Here is a 19,309-nt window from a genome sequence, read left to right on the forward strand (position 1 = left end):
AAAAAAAAAAAAAAAAAAGAGTCAAAGTGACTTCATTAAAGATATGTTGTTCATTTATTCTGAATCTTATATTGATAGATAATACCAGAAGATTTCAGCATAGCAGATAAAATACAGCAAATCCTAACCAGCACAGGTTTTAGTGACAAGCGGGCCCGTTCCATGGACATAGATGATTTCATTAGGTAACTACATTTTCCTTTTCCTACATTTTTACATATCTTTACTGTGACACCTTCAGATTTAGAAATTTAAAGGCTTTTAAGTGGTATAAGGTGCTACCTGGGAGTTATTGCATAGCACTTCCATGGTATGGAATAGTATTTGGTGTAGAAGACGGAGGCTAGTTAGCTGCAGCAGAATGAACACTTTCTGTAAGAACAGTGGTGGAGAACAGTCCGAGCCTGGAGATAACCTCTGTGGCAATGTGTGTGGTGGTGTGCATGCTCCTCCCCTCTAGCCTCCTCCCCCAACTCCCATTCACAGTTAGTCTTAACAGTTTGTCTCTTCAAAGTAGCCTGTAAGGTAAAAGAATCATAATATATATAGTTGGGTCTTTTTTTTTTATTGAGAATAGCTTTTAAGTATGAAATAATATTAGTTACAATCATATCTGGTTATCATTTCTAACTGGTTCAGTAACTTATTTTGTGGACCGAGGCAAGTTCCACACACCTGAAGCAAAAGAAGGGTGTCATAATTAACTGGGCAATATAGACCGAAATTTGTTTTCCTTGGATTAAGCAAGTAAGTCTTAGCAAAGCAGAGTAAGGCGTCAAATTACCCAGGTAATTATTAACCTGTATTCATTGTTTTTAATCACTAACACTCTGATTTCCTAACTAATAAACCATAATTTTTTTCCTGTTTATCCAATTCATTTTTAAAGCTTCCATGGTCTAGAGGCTGATAAAAAAGAGGGTAGATTGTTATAAAAGTCATTGGTTTGACTTTTCTATGCTAGAAACATAGTTGTATGTAATTGAGACAAATGGAGCTTATATTTTATTGGCAGGCTAGCAGTACTACTGAGTCTTTATTAGATGTTAATCCTAGGAGTTGAACATTATTCATAAGTACCTATCTTCCTTTTTCAGATATCTTAACCCATCTCGATGGTTCTTATGGGCCATTCTGAAAATAATCTCAGGCAGGTCTAAGTAGAAATATTTCATCTTATTTTCCTTCATTCTTATTAATCTTCTTCAAGGTTACTAAACATGCAGTTTGCTAACTAGGATCTAATAAGTACACAGGTATCCAGAGAGAAGCAGTATTTAATTTGAAACTCAGTAACAGTGAACTCAGAGAGGAAGAATGGACACATGAGATTAGCCATTCATCTCTCTCCTGCCTCTAATTCCAAACAGCTTCACATCCACTTACCAGGTTGAAATGGAACAAGGGCCAGTGTCCTCTTAGGCCAGGGATAGTGTAGGTCTAAGATCATTTTAAATTCATCATGCCTTAAGACATACAGGCTATGACAGAAGAGGCACCAAAATGATGTGGTTTTAACCAATATATATCTCATAAATTTAGTTGAAGAATAAAGTTTCTTTACTGACTAGTGTTAGGAGTGGGTGGGCTTCACAGGTTTGCTGATGTATTTGTGTTTTAGAATTCATGGTATAGGGACTATGTATGCACTGTTACTTGCTACAAACTAGCATTTCAATACCATCCCATCTTGGTTTCTTTTTTCAGATTGCTACATGGATTCAATGCAGAAGGTATCCATTTTTCTTAGGCATCTGCAGAAGAGAAGTTTCCAAACTCAACAAAGTAGAATTATATATTCTTAATAATTTGAGAAGATGAACTATGCTGGGACACTATGTGCTTGACTATTTTTGATTTACTACTGTTGTCACCATTTATTACTCTGAATTTTTAAGGAAGTCAGTCAATTCTAACTATACAGGTTTCTTTTTTTGGTTTTGGTTTGATTTTAATATGCAACATAGGGCAGGGTCCAATTTATACATGATACTCTTCAAGTTTAAGAGCCGCAGACACGCACAACTTTACACTTAAAAGTTATTTCTAACAGTGTATTATATAAAGATGTTACACTAATATTTTCTATGTTATATATTACTGCGAGAACCTTTTTTTAGGATTTTAGCTCTTTAGGCCTTTGTTCTTCAAGTCATAAGAAAGTTAAAATATGCTTAATTTAGTCACATATTCCCCATACCATTTCTTCTTGTTATTCATGTGTACAGTAAAGCAATTGTTTCCTTGTTTCTTAAAATGTTATTTTGCTTCTCTCATTCTTTCTCTGTTTATCCTATATAATTTCTATCACTGCCTACCCCTTTAGCAATCCTGCAGCATAATAGGCTAGGGTTCTAGGTAAGCCTGAGTCTGCTACTGCCACCACATGGTGCCAAGCATATTACTTCTAGGCATTCTTACTTGTAAATGAGGATGCTCAACTAGAATGAAATGAACTATAAGATTGTATGTTTTTTCTTGGGGAGATAGTCATAGATTTAAAATTTCAAAGGGTTTTATAAATCAACACTGGCTTTAAAGTTAAAATCCAAATTTTAACAGAGGTATACTGAGTGAACCTAGAAGGAAAAGATAGGTTGTTTGCATAAACAGATTTTTTAGAAATCTGGCTTCAAAGTGATATATTAAAACATTCCTATATAACTAAAATAATGTATATTTTTAGTTAATTATTAATAGGGATATCAGCTTTCAAGTCTGAGAAAGTAAAGAATGTTTAATCCAGATCCAAAAAATTTAAGTTATTCTTTAAATAATAACTGCACAAAGCCACTTTTGTTACATAAATACTACATAATTAAGAGTAGGTTTTTTTAATCTCACAAAACTACTTAATTAGCAAAGTTCACTTGTACCATCTCTATCCTTAAAGGAAAATTTAAATTTAAGATTTAATTCAGCTTTCCCTCTTATTTCCCTGTCCTCCTATGGACTGCTGAGTTTCAGTCCCTTTTATAACCTTCAGATTTCTCTATCTGTAAAACTGAGGGAATGGATTATACTACCAAGATCTTTTCTGGTACTGATTTTTAATATACCTTGAATACTAATCAGAATGAAGCCATTATAGTATAAGGCAGTACATTTCAAATTGAGGAGACCTTCCAGAGATAGTACCCTTCTAATTTAAATAATAAATTAAGACTTATCTGTTGTGCTTTAAAATGAGTAAATTCACATATCTCTATGTCCTTTGAAGATCATTCCATAGATTTAATAATAAGCACACTGTGAAAATCTACACTTGTTCTAGATTTCAAGTTTACAGAGGAGCTTTTCACCATGGTGTTAGGATTTCCCACGGCGGCCTTCTGTGTTCTGTGGACAGTGAAGTAGGGAATCTGGCTCATGTGACTCTATTCATAGCTTCCCATTAGCCCATATGAATGAGCTGGTAGTTCCCTAGAGTAAATCAAAACAAGACACCCTTGGGAGACTTTTTTGTTGTTAACGTACTCCTAGACACTATCCTGGGAACTGAGGGAAAACTCCTAGAGAGATATATAAATCTAACAAAATATTTACATGAAAAGTGGCCAGTTTTCTTCCTTGGAATAGCAATCTGTAAAAATAAGTGCCACCATTTAAAAAGCAGCATGCCCTAGATGAACTGATTGGTGAGAATTTAGTGATTCTCATCAAATAATGGTGAAACATCATACATTAGGTAATGGGTGGAGCTTGGGTCAGATGTGCCTTTCAAGGCAAAGTCATCTCTTTCTTAGCTTAAATTCTTTTTCAAGAGACTTTATGTACTGTCTATTCTTGGCTTAAACTAACAGTTCTATTATGGACTACTTTCAATGTACATGTACATATTCATGCATCAGAAGCCAATTTCCTTTAACAGTACCATTTAAAAGGTTCATTTTGGGGTGCTAATGGACACTTCAACTTAAGTAATGGTATTGGTAAAGATCAAATTGCACTATTAGTCTTGTTAATACCACACTGGAACACACACTGCATATATATGTATTATCCTAAGATAAAACTCTTTTCAGGATTTCATTACTTTTTATTATACACCAACTAGTTTATATTTTAGTTCTTTACAAAGAAAATGCTAAGAAAATTATAACCACATGTTATATGGTTTTAAAATCATAATTCCAGATTTTTTTACATATAAGATGGAATGGTCCAGCAGCTATGTCCACTGTCACAGACTTTAGTTCCATTCATTGATATGGCACATCCTGCAAATCTAGTCACACACAAAAAATGTCTCAATTACAGTAAAAATGTACACACAATAAAGGTAATTTACAATGACAAATAAGGAATGTAATTTATCTTGGCTGTGCTTCAGAAATTTAGGGTCAGTAGCCTTAGTCAAGGCACAAAGCAGGAAGAGGTGAGCACAGCTGTTTCTAGAAGTGGGCAAGGTATGTACAATCACTGATGAGGTATGCATGCACGCAAAGGATTTAAAACTGCTCAGTCTTGCTATGAAAATTGAACTGAGTTAAAAGGAAATGCTGTGGCTTCCCCCTACTATTCACCTCTGGATCAAGTCCACAATCTTACTTCATCATACAGAAAATAAAATTGGCAAGGATCTTCAAAAGTAAATCACTATGTGGGTAAATGAAACAAAATGCTTCACTATTCCCAAACCTTGGTTTTGCCTCCTGGACTAGAAGCATCTTGTAGACAAAGGAGTGTTTCACAAAATTGAAATGTCATTCAGGTTGAAGGGACAAGACATTTTCCACAGACACTTAAAATTTCAAACTTTCGAATGGCCCTTACAGCTGAACCATTGTATGTTACAGTAGCGAGGGTTCTGGGAATCCTTTAGCAGCAAATGCTGATTTAAAGGGCACGGGGTCTCTTCGGGTTGATTTGCTTGCTGGCCTGTTCTTCCTCTTGTAGAGCTGCACGAAAAGACTTCACTTTATCTTGGAAAAAGAAAAGAACGAGGAAATAAGTTTTGCATTACATGCAATGCAGCACACAACTTTATGGGTCCTATCAAATCAGCTCTCTTAATTAACTCAGGATTTTTCCTTCTTTGTTGTCCAGAAACTCAGAACAGTGCTCAACTATAGCAACAGACTCATTAGATTCCTGGAAATACTTGTGGGTTTTTTTTGTTATCTTCAACAGATTTCTGTTCTATCTGGCACATTTTACAGCATTCAATTTTAATTTATTTGAATTCCTTTTTGCAGTGTAAAGAGGCTATATATGTGTGTAAAGTAGACATTTCTTCTCTCAATATTAGAAAATGTCTATTCCCAATTCCTATTTTACCTTTTTAAGCTATGAAATTTTAAGATTATTTGAGTTTTTAAGAAGACATGTCATTTTTTCCTTATCAGGGATTGCAAAAGGGCATGATGGGGAAGGGAAATTACAGGACATTTCTTGGCCTTACAATTCTGTCCTACTGTCTATTGTGTACTGATTCAGTCACTTAAGAGTAAGAAATACGTAAGTAAAAATTGGAGGAGGCAAATAATAGCTGTGTGAAGATGAGAAATCTTTCTATAACAGTGGTTCTCAATTTGGGAGTGATTTTCGCTCCCCTCCCGGGGACATTTGGTAACATCTACAGACATTTCTGATTGTCACATTGGGGTGGTACTACTGTCATCTAGTCAATAGAGACCAGCGATATTTGTAAGCATTGCACAATGCACAAGAGACAGCACCTTCCAACAGTTTCCCAACTTAAAATGTGCAAAGATTATGGCTTTCAGAAAAAAGGAGAGATATAAAGTTGGTATCTCAATTTCTTTCCCCTCTTCCTAAGTAAAGCGATGTTGAAAAAGTTGACTTTTCTGAAATTTAGAAAGGAATTTAAGGGGACTTCCCCAGTGGTCCAGTGGCTAAGAATCTGGCTTCCAATGCAGGGGACATGGGTTAGATCTCTGGTTGGGGAACTAAGATCCCACATGCCATAGGGCAACTAAGCCTGCACCGCAACTAGAGAGAAGCCCGCATGCTGCAATGAAGACCCAGCACAGCCAAAAATAATGAAAAATAAGGAATTTAAGGACTTCTGGATTTGATGCCTGGTAATACAAGATAATAGCTCTCAAACTTCTTATGTTAATAACAAAATTATCTCTGGATGGTAAAAAAAATTTTTTCTAAGGAAGGACTGAATAATATAATATCTAGGTAGTAATTTCTTCAAAGTTTGCTTGCTTATACATGAATCCTGAGACAATTAAGGAAAGGAACTAAGTTGAAAGCTACATCTTACAAAGAAAAAAAATTAGGATGCATTGTGATCTGTCTTCTGAATAAAATGCATACCGAAAAAGCTGCTTGTGCATTATGACAGATTAGAAAAATGATCAAAACACTTTAAATCAAGGCTTGAATATGAAGAACATGAAAAACAGCAAATTTTAGAAACCCTACATCTGCACAAACAATTCTAAATTGGCAAAACGGTCACTGCTGACTCTATAAGATATGATTTCAAATAACCAACTTTACAAAGAACCTAGTTTAAAAAATTTGAAGCAGCTTGTTTGATGCTAAAAACTAGCAACTTCAGTCTGGTTTCATGTTGCACTGCATGCACACACGAAGAAACCTACTTGCATATAAATGAAGATAGCTAATTTGCCAAAACCTAAGAAAGCACATACAATACATGCTTATCTGAAGCTGCAGAGATAAGCTAATTAAAAAGCCAAGAAAGGAGCCATGGCATGTAGGTAAACCACATGCCTCCCTTCATAAGCAAAGTAGAAAGAGTTGTTTTGAAACATTCCCCTTCATTTTTTAAAACAAGTGTTCAAAGGAAAAACATGACAATATGCACAGAAAGGAGATGCACATAGGAGGCTATAGAAAGATGACCCGTAATAGACCTAAACCAAGAAAAATAATTCTGAAAAGCATCGGCCCACCAAACTAAAACTCTGAATGGGTATACAAAATTTACAAACTTGTTAAAATATATTGTCCCTCTTTATCTTTACCTTCTCCAAAGACTAAAAAAAAGATGACTAGAGAGCACTTGAAATGATTTTTCATGTTTCATTTTTAGAAAAATCAGAATGGTTCGTTGGTCTTCAATACCTCTAGAAAGATGTTAAATGTACCCATAATTTTCACTTCAGATATCTTCTTGCAATATGAAATCCTCCCACTAATTACATACAAATATTAGGCAGATTTCAAACACTAAAATGAAAAAAGAATTACCCCGCAGCTCAGTTAAAATGTCTATTTTTTGCTCAAGAATAGCTTCAAGTTGTGTAGCATATGAATCTACATCATAGTCTACTTCTTCAGTCATCTCTAGGAGAGCCTTTTCATCTTCTAACCATCGAATAGATTCCTGAAATGACCAAGAAAAAAAAAATAATCCAATGAGGCTATTTATAAGACAGAAACCAATTAATAAATTTCATGTTAATCAAACATAAGATAGTATTCTCTAAAATACTAATAACCATAAAACATCTTTATTATAGAGTAAAACTAAGAAATATTTCCTTAAATTTGAACACAAACACCACTGTGACAGGCCAAGTAAGATGACTTCATTTTCCTTTTATTACTCTACTTTGGGGTTTGGGGGAGGGAATGAATCAGACACACACACACACACACACATACACACACACACACACACACATCAATGAGCATAATAAATCTCAAACTTCAACAGCTGTCCCTAAAACAGAGAGACAACGGGTGTAATAATAAAGTTACTGATCAATCTGATGAGGCCTATGGGAGCCCAGAACTTGTAAATCATCTGGAATTAACATATCTATTTGGGGCCTCACAGTGGTTGAGCCAAGAGGTAATCCTAAATTCTACACACTAGCTCTTCAATATTATCGACTGTAAGGGAACACTGGATAGCCCTTTTTTTTTTTTGGCCGCACTGTGTGGCTTGCAGAATCTCAGCTCCCTGACCAAGTATTGAACCCGTGCCCTCCATAGTGAAAGCGCAGAGTCCTAACCACTGGACTGCCAGGGAATTCCCAGGATAGCCCGTTTTAGAAGAGTCAAATGAACCACTAAACAGTAGCTACTTACTTACTACTATTCATAAATGCTTCAAGGAAACCATTCCTTTTTTAAAAAAATAATTAGTTATGTTTGGCTACGTTGGGTCTTCGTTGCTGTGTGCGGGCTTTCTCTAGTTGCAGGGAGCGGGGGCTACTCTTCATTGCAGGGCCCGGGCTTCTCATTGCGGTGGCTTCTCTTGTTGCAGAGCATGGGCTCTAGGTGTACGGGCTTCAGTAGTTGCAGCACACAGGCTCAGTAGTTGTGGCGCATACTTCATTGTAACAAGGCATTCACAAGTCTACTGCTGGATTCCAAGACAATTCAATTGTGCTGCACACACAACTGTTCTATAAATGTACCAATTTAGTTCTGACACATCAAGTATAAATTTGAGTTTGAAAGCCTCACCTGACTGAGTTTTATGGGTGTCCATATTGTTCTAACAATTTTCTTAAATTACAAGTGTCCTTTTTTGATTTAATCTAAATACCTGGGCCTCTGAAGAGATTCCCATAATATGGATTTGACTAAAACTGTAACAGTTTTTTTTTAAATTTTAAAAAAAATTTTTTTTTAAAACTGTAACAGTTTTAATCAATGTATACGCTATTCTGAAGTTATAAACAGTTCTCTTATGTTTTTGAGACCTTCATCCAAGTGCTTGAATGGCGAGAGCTGAGGAATGTTAATGTCTGTTTACAGATAAATGAAGATTTCTTCAACATCAGAAAAGGAATATAGGTTAACAGGACAAAGGATTTATATACTGTGGGAAGGGGGTGGGGGGCAACCTGACTATACAGTCTCCATAAATATGTTCAAAATTATCTTCACTTCCTCAAAGGTATCAACCTCCAGAATATTTCCTTTTTTTAAAAAAATAAATTTATTTTATTTTAATTTTTGGCTGCATTGGGTGTTCGTTGCTACATGCGTGGGTAAGCAGGGGCTACTCTTTGTTGCAGTGCGTGGGCTTCTCATTGCAGTGGCTTCTCCTGTTGGGGAGCACGGGCTCTACTTGTGCAGGCTCAGTAGTTGTGGCACGTGGGCTCAGTAGTTGTGGCTCATGGGCTCTAGAGTGCAGGCTCAGTAGTTGTGGCGCATGGGCTTAGTTGCTCCACGGCATGTGGGATCTTCCCAGACAGGGCTCAAACCCGTGTCCCCTGCATTGGCAGGCGTTTTCTTAACCACTGGGCCACCAGTGAAGTCCCCAGAATATTTTCTTGTTTATAAAAAGGGAGAGGGGAGGATCGTATGGTAAAAGGTTTTTTTAAATAGGTTTAACACACAATGGGATAAATACCTAAGGAGTTACTGCTATAGGAAGGGATATAATACCCCTCAGTCATCTGCCACTGACAGCTCAGTCAGTACAGTAAACTCTCCTGAAATACTCCTCCTTTTCTACAAAGACTGACTCTTCCTCAATTGTTCTGATACCCTTTAGAAGAGTTTTTCCTACTGCTGTCAAACAAACTGGCCTACCATGAAGAAAGGGACTAGTGGAGGGTAGAAGTTCAACTCCTCTATAAATGGACAACTGACAAAAGCAAATGAAGTGGGAGAACAGAAGAAATAAAGTAGATCTTTCCATCACAGTTGCAAAGAAAGTTTGTTTGTAGTGATCATTCATTCTATTTAAAACGTACTGTGTCATATGCCCTACAAATACACATATACTTACACATAAACAAGTATTATTTTTAAATTAGTGTGATACTCAAAGAATTACAAGAGTTGGTAGTTAATTTTTCTAGAGAAACATTTGATTAAAGATTCTGTCTTACTTTACCTGGAAGACTGCCCTGTGATCTTCTACAACTTGTTCTTCCATTTCTACCATTTGTGAGACAGCTTCGTGGAAAGTAAACAATTGTGGAGAAACCTCTTCTTCCTTAAAATAAAAATAGTTTAAAAATTATGACATAAGTTTATATTTTAAATGTTATAATAAAAAAGTAGTTTTTCTGTGTCATCTACAAAAATGCAACTTAGAAATTGAGGATGCTTGAATATTAAAGACAACTAAAACAAAACATGAAAGGCAAAGCCACAATTTCTTTTTATGGGTCAAAAATATTTAACATAACACTCAGTAAGACAAACTTAAACACGTCAGTAAGAGACAGTTTTCACTTATCCCAAGCTTCACTGCAGAATTACTGTAAAAAAGCAATCTCTTTTGGAGTGCAACTTTTCAGAAATACATTTATCACAGGCTAGAAATATACTGAAATATTTCCTCAGTGTTGTTTACTTTCCCTAACAATTTAATTCACATATATGTCTTAAATTTCTTTTCACTAGAAGAGAGACGTAAACATAGTATCTTTCATGACTGTGACTATCAAATTGGTATTCTGAAGGATTCAACTCTTACTAAATTTTAATTTCTGAATTGCATTCTACAATTTACTTACTGGTTTTTACAGAAATTTTAATGTACAATTCACAACTTTATCAACAAAAACTCACATATGTATATGCAACATATATTTTGGTCCTACATCAAGTCAAACTTCTCTGGCCTTGCTTTTTTTTTTGAGCTTCCTTCCCAACTCTAACATCTAATGATTTATTTCCTCAAAATGTGGCTGTAGTGATTGAGAAGTACCCTTAAAATTGTTTTATAAAATGTCAGTAGGAAAAGCAACATTTTTCAAATAAAATACACAATTCTAAATATATGTATGTATTTTCGTTAAATATTATAAGTAGACTTTGACTTATTTGACTCTTTCATCAATAAGCTGCCATCCCTAAAAGTTTATATAATCAAGTTGGCTAAAGAATTTTTTATTTTTTCTTTGGGAAAAGAGCCATCTGCTTTTAATCAGGACATGCAGGCATGATTCTCTCATATTCTCTGTCCTTCTGGTAAACACACAGTCAACCACCTTTACTCATTTTGTCTGCCCACTTCCCTGCCAAGCCAAGAACGTCCTGTCTTTTCTCTGCTTCAAGATATTATGCAAATTCCTATCACTTCCACGCAGCCCACTCAGAATACTTTTTGTCTATACAACTACTTATGGAATTCTAATGCACTTGGTTATCCTCTAGTTTGTCTACCTGTATTACTTTTATCTCCAGGGCATGTCCTGGACACTATCCCATTTTAATCTACCTTGTTAAAATCTAATATAGCAATAAGAATATGTACACATGCACCAATACTTAACTAAAGGCTAATGCTGAACCATCTCAAGACAGTTCCTTGGGGAAGGCAAAGTTGAAAGAAATCCACACTCTTTCATATATAAGGGAGGTTGCAAGAACCTATGATGTCATGCTTAAAGCCTCTGGATTAGTTCTGGTCACCTAGCCAACCTCTCCAAATTAAGGTCCTGCAAAGACTCAATAGATGCAAGAATAAAATGTGAGAGATCTGCTATAGGGAGTGCCTATCTTGTTCTGGTTTTCCATATCTTTGGAAGCACCGTATCTAGGAGCAATGCAGGGTTTGCTTTAAGGAATTTTTTTTTTTTTTTTTTTTTTTGCTTTAAGGATTTAAAAAGCAACTGCAGTCTCTTTCAAACGTTTTGGGGACAGGGGATAGACTAACGCCAGGATTTCATTTTTAGGTCTTTATCCTCTATGGTTCAAAGTTCAGAACTCTTATTTTATTTTATTTTTTAATTTTATTTCATTTTATTTTTTGCGGTACGCGGGCCTCTCACTGTTGTGGCCTCTCCCGTTGCGGAGCACAGGCTCCGGTTGCGCAGGCTCAGCGGCCATGGCTCACGGGCCCAGCCACTCTGCGGCATGTGGGATCTTTCCGGACCGGGGCACGAACCCGTGTCCCCTGCATCGGCAGGCGGACTCTCAACCACTGCGCCACCAGGGAAGCCCAGAACTCTTATTTTAAACCAGGTTTCTTAACTTGGACACTAACAGACATTTTTGGGGGGAGGAGGAAGGCTGTCCCTGTGCACTGTATGATGTTTAGCATCATCCCTGGCCTCAACCCACTGGATGTTAGCAACACCATCCCACCTGTGACGACCAAAAATGTCTCCATACATTTTTCTCTGGAGAGGGGCCAAGTCACTCTTGGTTGAGAACTGCTGCATTGAGTCCTACTTTGTAGAGTATTTTGAAACATGATAACAAAAAGTAGGATATCCGTTTGTTTACTCTAGAATATTTTGGACTTTAAAATACCTGCTGGAAAGTATAAAAACATGAACTTAAGTTATACTGTTTCCAAAGAATATCTTATTGCAGCAAGCAATCAATTTAGCTGACCTAAGATTTCACTCTGGTATAAGGAAGACCCAGATTTCAATCCTGCTGGGCTTCAGTACTTACTACTTGTATGATCTTAGGCAAGTTAAAAACAGGGATCATTATAGTACCTACCACACTGAATTGTGAGGACTATACCAGATCATAAGATGCCTAGCAAATATATGTCATGAAGTAAGCAACTAATAAACGCTACCTTTATCATTATAAGAAAATGCCACTATAGGATTCTTAGTGGGAAAAGAATGATATAAAACTATATAGATTATACATTTAAAAAATGAAGTTAAATAACTATGTGAAAATGTGTTTGTGCTTTTTTGTTCTTTCTTTATACCTCATTGTCCTTATGCAGTGGGCACATATTATTATTTTTAAGTAAAAGAGGAATCAAAATTTTAAATTTATGAAATGTCACCAAACATTCAAAAATACAGAAAGCAACCAGATTTAACAAATGTCAGATTTTTTCCATTTTTGATACAGTTCATGAATCCTTTTAATGCATGTGCATGTGTCCATAATCTTGTTTCTAAGCTTTATACATGTGATATATTGTATGTACAATTCTTAAACTTGTTTTTTCCCTGTATTACTTTAAAAATCCCCAAATTTTAACATCAGTATAAAATCTGGAAAAAAGAATAGTTAGATCAGGGGTCAGTGAACTTTAGTACATATTTTGGGGTTGTGAGCCATACAATCTTTGTCACCTCTGGTCTTAAGGGGCAGGGCCATGTTTCAACAAAACTTTATTTGTAAAAACAGATGGCAGGCCCATAGGTTGTAGTTTGCTGATCCCTGATTTAGATGATAGTTTTCACTTATTCTGCTATGGATGAAATGACTTAGATAATTACAACTATATTATGTCACTTACATTTTGTTCACAAAGAAGTTTTAGATCATCCCTCTGAGGGGAACTCCCCACACCCCACTGTGCCTCTAAATCATCAATCTGATTTGGTGGATGGTGCATTATTGGACGGACATCACCAGCGGCAGTTGGATCCACAGTCAATTCTTTCACCCTATAAACACATAAGAGGTATCTATAATTAACAAAGATTCATGCAGAGGAACAAGAAATATCAACCTATTTAATATAAAAGCAATTCAATAAACATATTAATATTGATGATGTCAGCTTTCCAGATCAAATCTAACTGAAATCTGTTGAAATACTAAAGGTATGTTTAGCTGTGAAGCTTTAGGAATTTACTTAGGTATATAATTTTACAATTACTTCGAACATAATTACTGTGCATTACAAATTGAGAATCAACGAAGTATGCAGATTCAGTATTTCAAAATAAATAAGAGACACTTGTTGCAACTAAATTGCTGAATAGAAAAATGCTAACAGTGGCACTTAGATCAATAAATAAATCACAGTCAAAAATCAGGGTTTTTTTTGTTTTTGGCCGCACCGTGTGTCACACGGGATCTCAGTTCCCTGACCAGGGATTGAACCTGCGCACCCTGCAGTGGAAGCGCTGGACCGCCAGGGAAGTCCCCCAAAATCAAAGAATTTAATACACTTTGCAGATTTGGTAGTTAGAAGGCTCAATTAAAATAGCTACATGTGAAATATTTCTAATCTATAAAGATTATAAGCTGTAAAGTTTAAAAAAAGTTTACCCCTTAAACTTCAATTTACATATTTGGGAGAGGGTACACTTTTTAAGTCAAGAGGAGCCTTGTGATTTCCTTGCAGACAGAAAGAATGTAAACTATTCATTTTAAATAAGACAGTTTATCCTTCAATGGTAAATATGCAAAGATGACATCATCCTTAAAAAGATGAGAGGGGAAAAGGAAGCCTGAATTCTAAATCATCAACATTTTAAAGCAAATTAATAAAGTAAATAAAAATGAAAATCATGCAGTATAACCACCACCTGCCAAACAAAATGAAAATGAAAAATAAAATGGCTCAGGACAAAAGTATATGCTATGAAAGTAAATGCTATAAAACATGTATACATAGCACAATCCAAAAGAAACTATTAAAATAAACATCTTATGTATAGAATGAAGTAGACCTGGTAATTGAAGGAGAAAAGTCGTCATACTCATAAGAAGGAGAGAGATCAGGGCGACTGCCACTACCCTGTGAGAAGGGAATGTCTGATGGACTAATTCCAAACTCCTTTACTCTGCAGCACCAAAACAGCAACAAATTAAAAGAAAATGCTCTTGTAAAGACAGCAATGCACATTTCAAGTTTGCATTTAGTACTCAGTTTAATTTGTTTAGAAAAGGATCAACGTTGTTATGACAATATATTTACACTATCTTAAAAATAATCAATGTGAAGAGGCTTTTGAACCCCTCTGTTCTATTGACTCCCTACTCCATAGTCCTTCCTTTTCTCATGATCTTTCTAGAAGTTTAATGAGTCCATCACCTAAATTTGAAATGCCCTGTATTTAGCTACATGACCACTCATGTCTAATTTCCTTGTGTAGTCAATACCATGAATATTTTATTAGCATTAATGAGTCCTCAACACTCTTGCAGTCTTTTCAAACAGGACACAAGAGAATTAAGTCCTAATGGCATACACCATTTATAATTAATTAACTTCTTTCCTATGCACCTAGAATGGTATTAGCTATAAAGCAATCCTCGAACAAACTGAGAAAACAGTCACTCAGATAATTTCCTGTGTTTGGAGATTCAGGTGACGAACAATGGTGAAAAAAATCCTTTAGCAATGGAATTTAAATTGCTTTTGCTAATGTCTCTAACAGTTATATTTAACTAAATCATGGCTTTTATGATCCAATTTTTGTGACTCCCTATGTCCTCTTTAGGCCAATCCCATTTCATAACAGTAGGCAATATTTATTAATTACTTCCTATGTATCAGATATTATGATTAATATTTTTTAGACATTATATTATTTAATCATTACGACAATTTTGTGATATTATTATCATCACTTTACAGATGAGAAATAGGTTCAGAGCAATAAAGTATCTTACCCAAGTTCATTCAGTGAGAATGTGGCATAACTGAGGTTCAAACCTAGCTGTGAGTACGAACCTTATGTTTAAACACTTCAATATACTAACCATATTCTCTGTTTTTCTCATTACTTCTCTTAGGTTGAACTAAATGAAATTACTATTGTTATACATCAAAAATAGTCACATAGATCAAACTAATAATTTCTTTTATTTAGAATCTTTCTTTGACCTATTGGTAATATCTACTCTGAAAGGTTGAATACCAGATTCCTTTGCCTTTATCCTTTTGGAAAGCTTATTTACACACGTGCTGACAAACCTAAATTTCTAATACTGACTTAATAACTGTTTTTACTCCCAACCCCATTACTTATTCTTTCAGAATCTCCTAATTTAGATACCTATTAGCCCCTAACCACACATTTTTCCTCTATTCAAAGCTCTCTTGCCCAACCTAAACTATTCTATACGCAGGAATTATATTCCTCAAATGAGCTATCAAATGAGGTTGAAAATCTTTATTCCCAGAGATATGGAAATAAAAGACAGAATTATTTGTCCTAGATGGTTAGTAATGGTTGCAAATGAATCACATTACGTGATAATAAATTAAAATATTTTACTTGGACCTAAATGAACTAGAGGAATAACCAGATACAGCATTTTCACATTAGGGGGATTCCTTTGCAGCCAGAAGTCTTAAGACATGGAGGGTTTTAATTCTACAACACGGCAATCATTTTACTACACTAAGCTGTTCCTCATCTCTCCCATGAACAATTCTGAAACAAGAAGCATTTTAAATTAATGAAAAAAACCCCACCATACCACAAATGTTCACTACAAAGGATGATTAAAAGTACTATAGGGGCTTCCCTGGTGGCGCAGTGGTTGGGAGTCCGCCTGCTGATGCAGGGGACGTGGGTTCATGCCCTGGTCTGGGAAGATCCCACATGCTGCGGAGCGGCTGGGCCAATAGCTAGAATCTTATAATTCAAAATTTAAAGGGTATTAAATTTAAAAATAAAGTTCAATTATTTTTAAAAGTTATTATTTTTAATATCTTTACAAAAGGTCAATAAGTTTATACTTTCCAACAGTTTTTACTGATGATTTTTAAAAATCTCTTTAGTTGAAGCAAAAGCAAAATACCAAAGAACAAAGCGTATGATCTCATTTATGTGAAGTTCAAATACAGCTACCTATATTGTTCAGGGATACATTCATAGGTAGTAAAACTATTTTTAAAAAGAGAGAAAGAAAATTGAGAAATTTATTCCACAAAAGTCAGGACAATGGCTACCTTGGGGTAGAAATTAATGGATTTAGGCATGTTATTCAGGATTCGTGATTAGAAAGGGACACATGGGGAATTTTCTGGGGGACTGGAAATGTTTTATTTCTTGGTCTGATGACAGGAATTTTCACTTTGTAAATATTCATTAAATTATTCACTTGTGTTTTGGGTACTTTTCTGTATGCATATGTATTTCATACTTTAATGAAAGATTAAAAATAAAATTTCCATAGTGATTAAAACAAAAAAATAGTACAAATACTCATGTTTAGCAAAATTAAGAGATTCTCCACACTAGAAATGGAATACAAAGAGGAATTTTATCTCTAGGTTAAAATCACAAATGCAATATGTGATAATACAAATTTAAAACTATATATATAGTCATTCAAAACAAGAGCAATGGGAACAAATCTCTGGAACAAATATAAACATGCCTATTACAATCCAAAATTCCAAGGGCATTTTGTGACTATAAGGAATAAACTGCTTTAACAATGTGTAACGCTTTTTATCCTGTCATTTGTAATAATGCAATTGTCTATTAACGTCTGTAACACTATTGCCATAAATAATAAAATGTAACCCATACAGAACACCAGAAAGAACTGTGCTATCCCTACTTAAACCCTAGCTTCCCCATGTATAATATTTAAGATTATCAGAAATAATTTTCAGCATATGCAAAACAATTTAAGAAATACGGACTGGCTCCTGATACTCACTTACTTTTGAGTCTTAATATAATAATTTTCATGATTTAAATATAGTAAAATATTATGAAATGTAACTTCGTTAATGGAAAAATACAATCATGTTCTATGATTTTAAGACCTATTCTACTAAAAATATGTCTTCCCAAATTACACATTTCCAATTATTTTTAGAATATGACAAAATGATTCTAGACATCATTTCAATGAATAACATGCAAATTTTTTTTGAAAATGTAAAGAGCAATGCAGTAAGATTTACCCTATCAGATATTAAATCAAACCATATATTGTTCTATTCCCTTCAAATTTCAAAATAAATAACCATTTCTCATACCTATTTGCATATCTTAATGTATTGAGAGTATTTTCACAGGATGCCATGCCTGGAGAGATTGTGGCAATCTATGGGGGGAAAATGCAAAGGTAAAGAAAATGTTATAAATGATGACAAGTAATACTGACATATGGCTCAGTCAGGTCTAATTTTAATATGGTCATCTAAAAAAAGAGTTATTAATGATACCTTAGCTCCAAGATAATTCACTATCTCATACCCATAATCAAAGAATAATTATAAACTCCAGTTAAAATATAAACAACTCTGATGGCACCACAAAATGATCAAATATCAGGCAGAAAATGGAGGTCAACACCTAGAAGAAGGGAGTGAAGGGAGTAACATTGAGTGACTGTCTGCCCCTACTTTTGATAACTTTTTTTGCCTAAGGGCAAACTCTGCTGCTGTTACACAGGACAACTAAAACTTCAATAGAAATCTGGAGTTTCACTGGTTAAACTAAAGGATGGAGTTTGGAGGTAGGCACCATAGCAGCTGGGAAGTGAAGTTTGTCCCAGAAGAGAAATAACCACAGAGGAAGAAACTCATATTCTACATATATATTTATACTACCCAAATCTCTGGCTGACCCCTGAACACAAGGTTGACTGCAAGAAACATAGCTAAGTCTAAAAGAGCTAAACAGAGATTTCAAGGTCAGTTGATGCCCACAGCTGGGGAGACAAGAGTTTGGAGTTCAGCTAAGTTAACTTCCAGCTAAAATAACAACAACAACAATAACAAAATCAATAACCTTTAGAAGAACATAACAGAATCCAGAGTATCCATAAAATATTCATTCATAATGAAAATTATATAATCCAAAATTCTAGATATATGAAGAAATAGAAAAGTGTGACCAATATGCAAGGAAAACAGAAATCAATGAAAACCAATCTCACAAAGACTCAGATGTTGCAATTAGTAGAATGCATTATAACTACAATATAATCCTATCAGACGGGCAGGGACCACATTTCCAAGTATCACTGTATCTCTCACAATAGACTTTAAATGACTGTCATTAATGTATTTTATAATTTTCCCATATATACTACATAATTATTCATTTAAGATTAAAACAAAACAAACAAACTTACCATGCAGGTACGAGAGTTTTCACCTATGAATGAATCTCTTAACACCTGAGTGAGTTTACTTGCTCGGAAAGGAGTATGAGGTTTATTTCTACCTAAGGCTCTGATGCACTCCTGAAAATTAAGAAAGCAAATTTCATAGATTTTACTTCTTATAAACAGTAATCTTAATGAACATATTTAAAACACCTCTTACCATAACCCTAACATTTAAGATCTGATCAGCTCTGAAAATTCTATTAAGAGATTTACAGCATAGTAGAAATGTTCCCATAAATCCTAATTCAAGAAAATGAAATTTGGAAAACAAAAAAACCCAATCCAAAGGACTACTTTATTAATTCCAAAAGATTCTTCTGGAGACTATGATTAGTGTTTAGAAATAACAGGCAGTAGGATAACTGTAAAAAGTTAAACTTTTAAAGTGGTACTACAAAAGAAAAAAACAGAATGCTTTCTTTGCTTTGCTAGTCAAGGAAGATATATAATAGTGGCCTAACTTTTTGAAAGCCATTCCACATTTTTCTGAGAAACTTTCTTAGCTCAGTTTTATGGTTCCTTGCCCTCCTTCAAGAAAAAAGACTGATTAATGATGAAGGCCCTCTGGAATCTCCCTAAGCAGCAT

The 19,309-nt window shown here is 34.9% G+C and overlaps 2 protein-coding genes across 3 annotated transcripts in view; one reads left to right on the forward strand and one right to left on the reverse strand.

Annotated features, from left to right (window-relative positions):
- DIMT1 (DIM1 rRNA methyltransferase and ribosome maturation factor) overlaps positions 1-2,257 on the forward strand; it is an 11,378-nt gene extending 9,121 nt beyond the window's left edge. The window contains exons 11-12 of the mRNA XM_024765337.1: positions 79-185; positions 1,708-2,257. Of these exons, the coding sequence (XP_024621105.1) occupies positions 79-185; positions 1,708-1,750 (150 nt within the window). The 3' untranslated portion in view covers positions 1,751-2,257. The remainder of the gene's footprint in view (positions 1-78; positions 186-1,707) is intronic.
- Positions 2,258-3,210: 953 nt separating this feature from the next.
- KIF2A (kinesin family member 2A) overlaps positions 3,211-19,309 on the reverse strand; it is a 34,480-nt gene continuing 18,381 nt past the window's right edge. For both annotated transcript variants that reach the window (XM_024765335.1, XM_024765334.1), the window contains exons 14-19: positions 18,688-18,798; positions 17,585-17,652; positions 13,142-13,292; positions 9,806-9,907; positions 7,195-7,330; positions 3,211-4,925 (exon numbers count right to left, since the gene is read on the reverse strand). In XM_024765335.1, the coding sequence (XP_024621103.1) occupies positions 4,840-4,925; positions 7,195-7,330; positions 9,806-9,907; positions 13,142-13,292; positions 17,585-17,652; positions 18,688-18,798 (654 nt within the window). In that variant the 3' untranslated portion in view covers positions 3,211-4,839. The remainder of the gene's footprint in view (positions 4,926-7,194; positions 7,331-9,805; positions 9,908-13,141; positions 13,293-17,584; positions 17,653-18,687; positions 18,799-19,309) is intronic.

The sequence above is a fragment of the Neophocaena asiaeorientalis genome, unplaced genomic scaffold, assembly GCF_003031525.2.
Source record: "Neophocaena asiaeorientalis asiaeorientalis breed wild unplaced genomic scaffold, Neophocaena_asiaeorientalis_V1.1 scaffold198, whole genome shotgun sequence".
In the NCBI taxonomy this organism is placed as follows: Eukaryota; Metazoa; Chordata; class Mammalia; order Artiodactyla; family Phocoenidae; genus Neophocaena; species Neophocaena asiaeorientalis.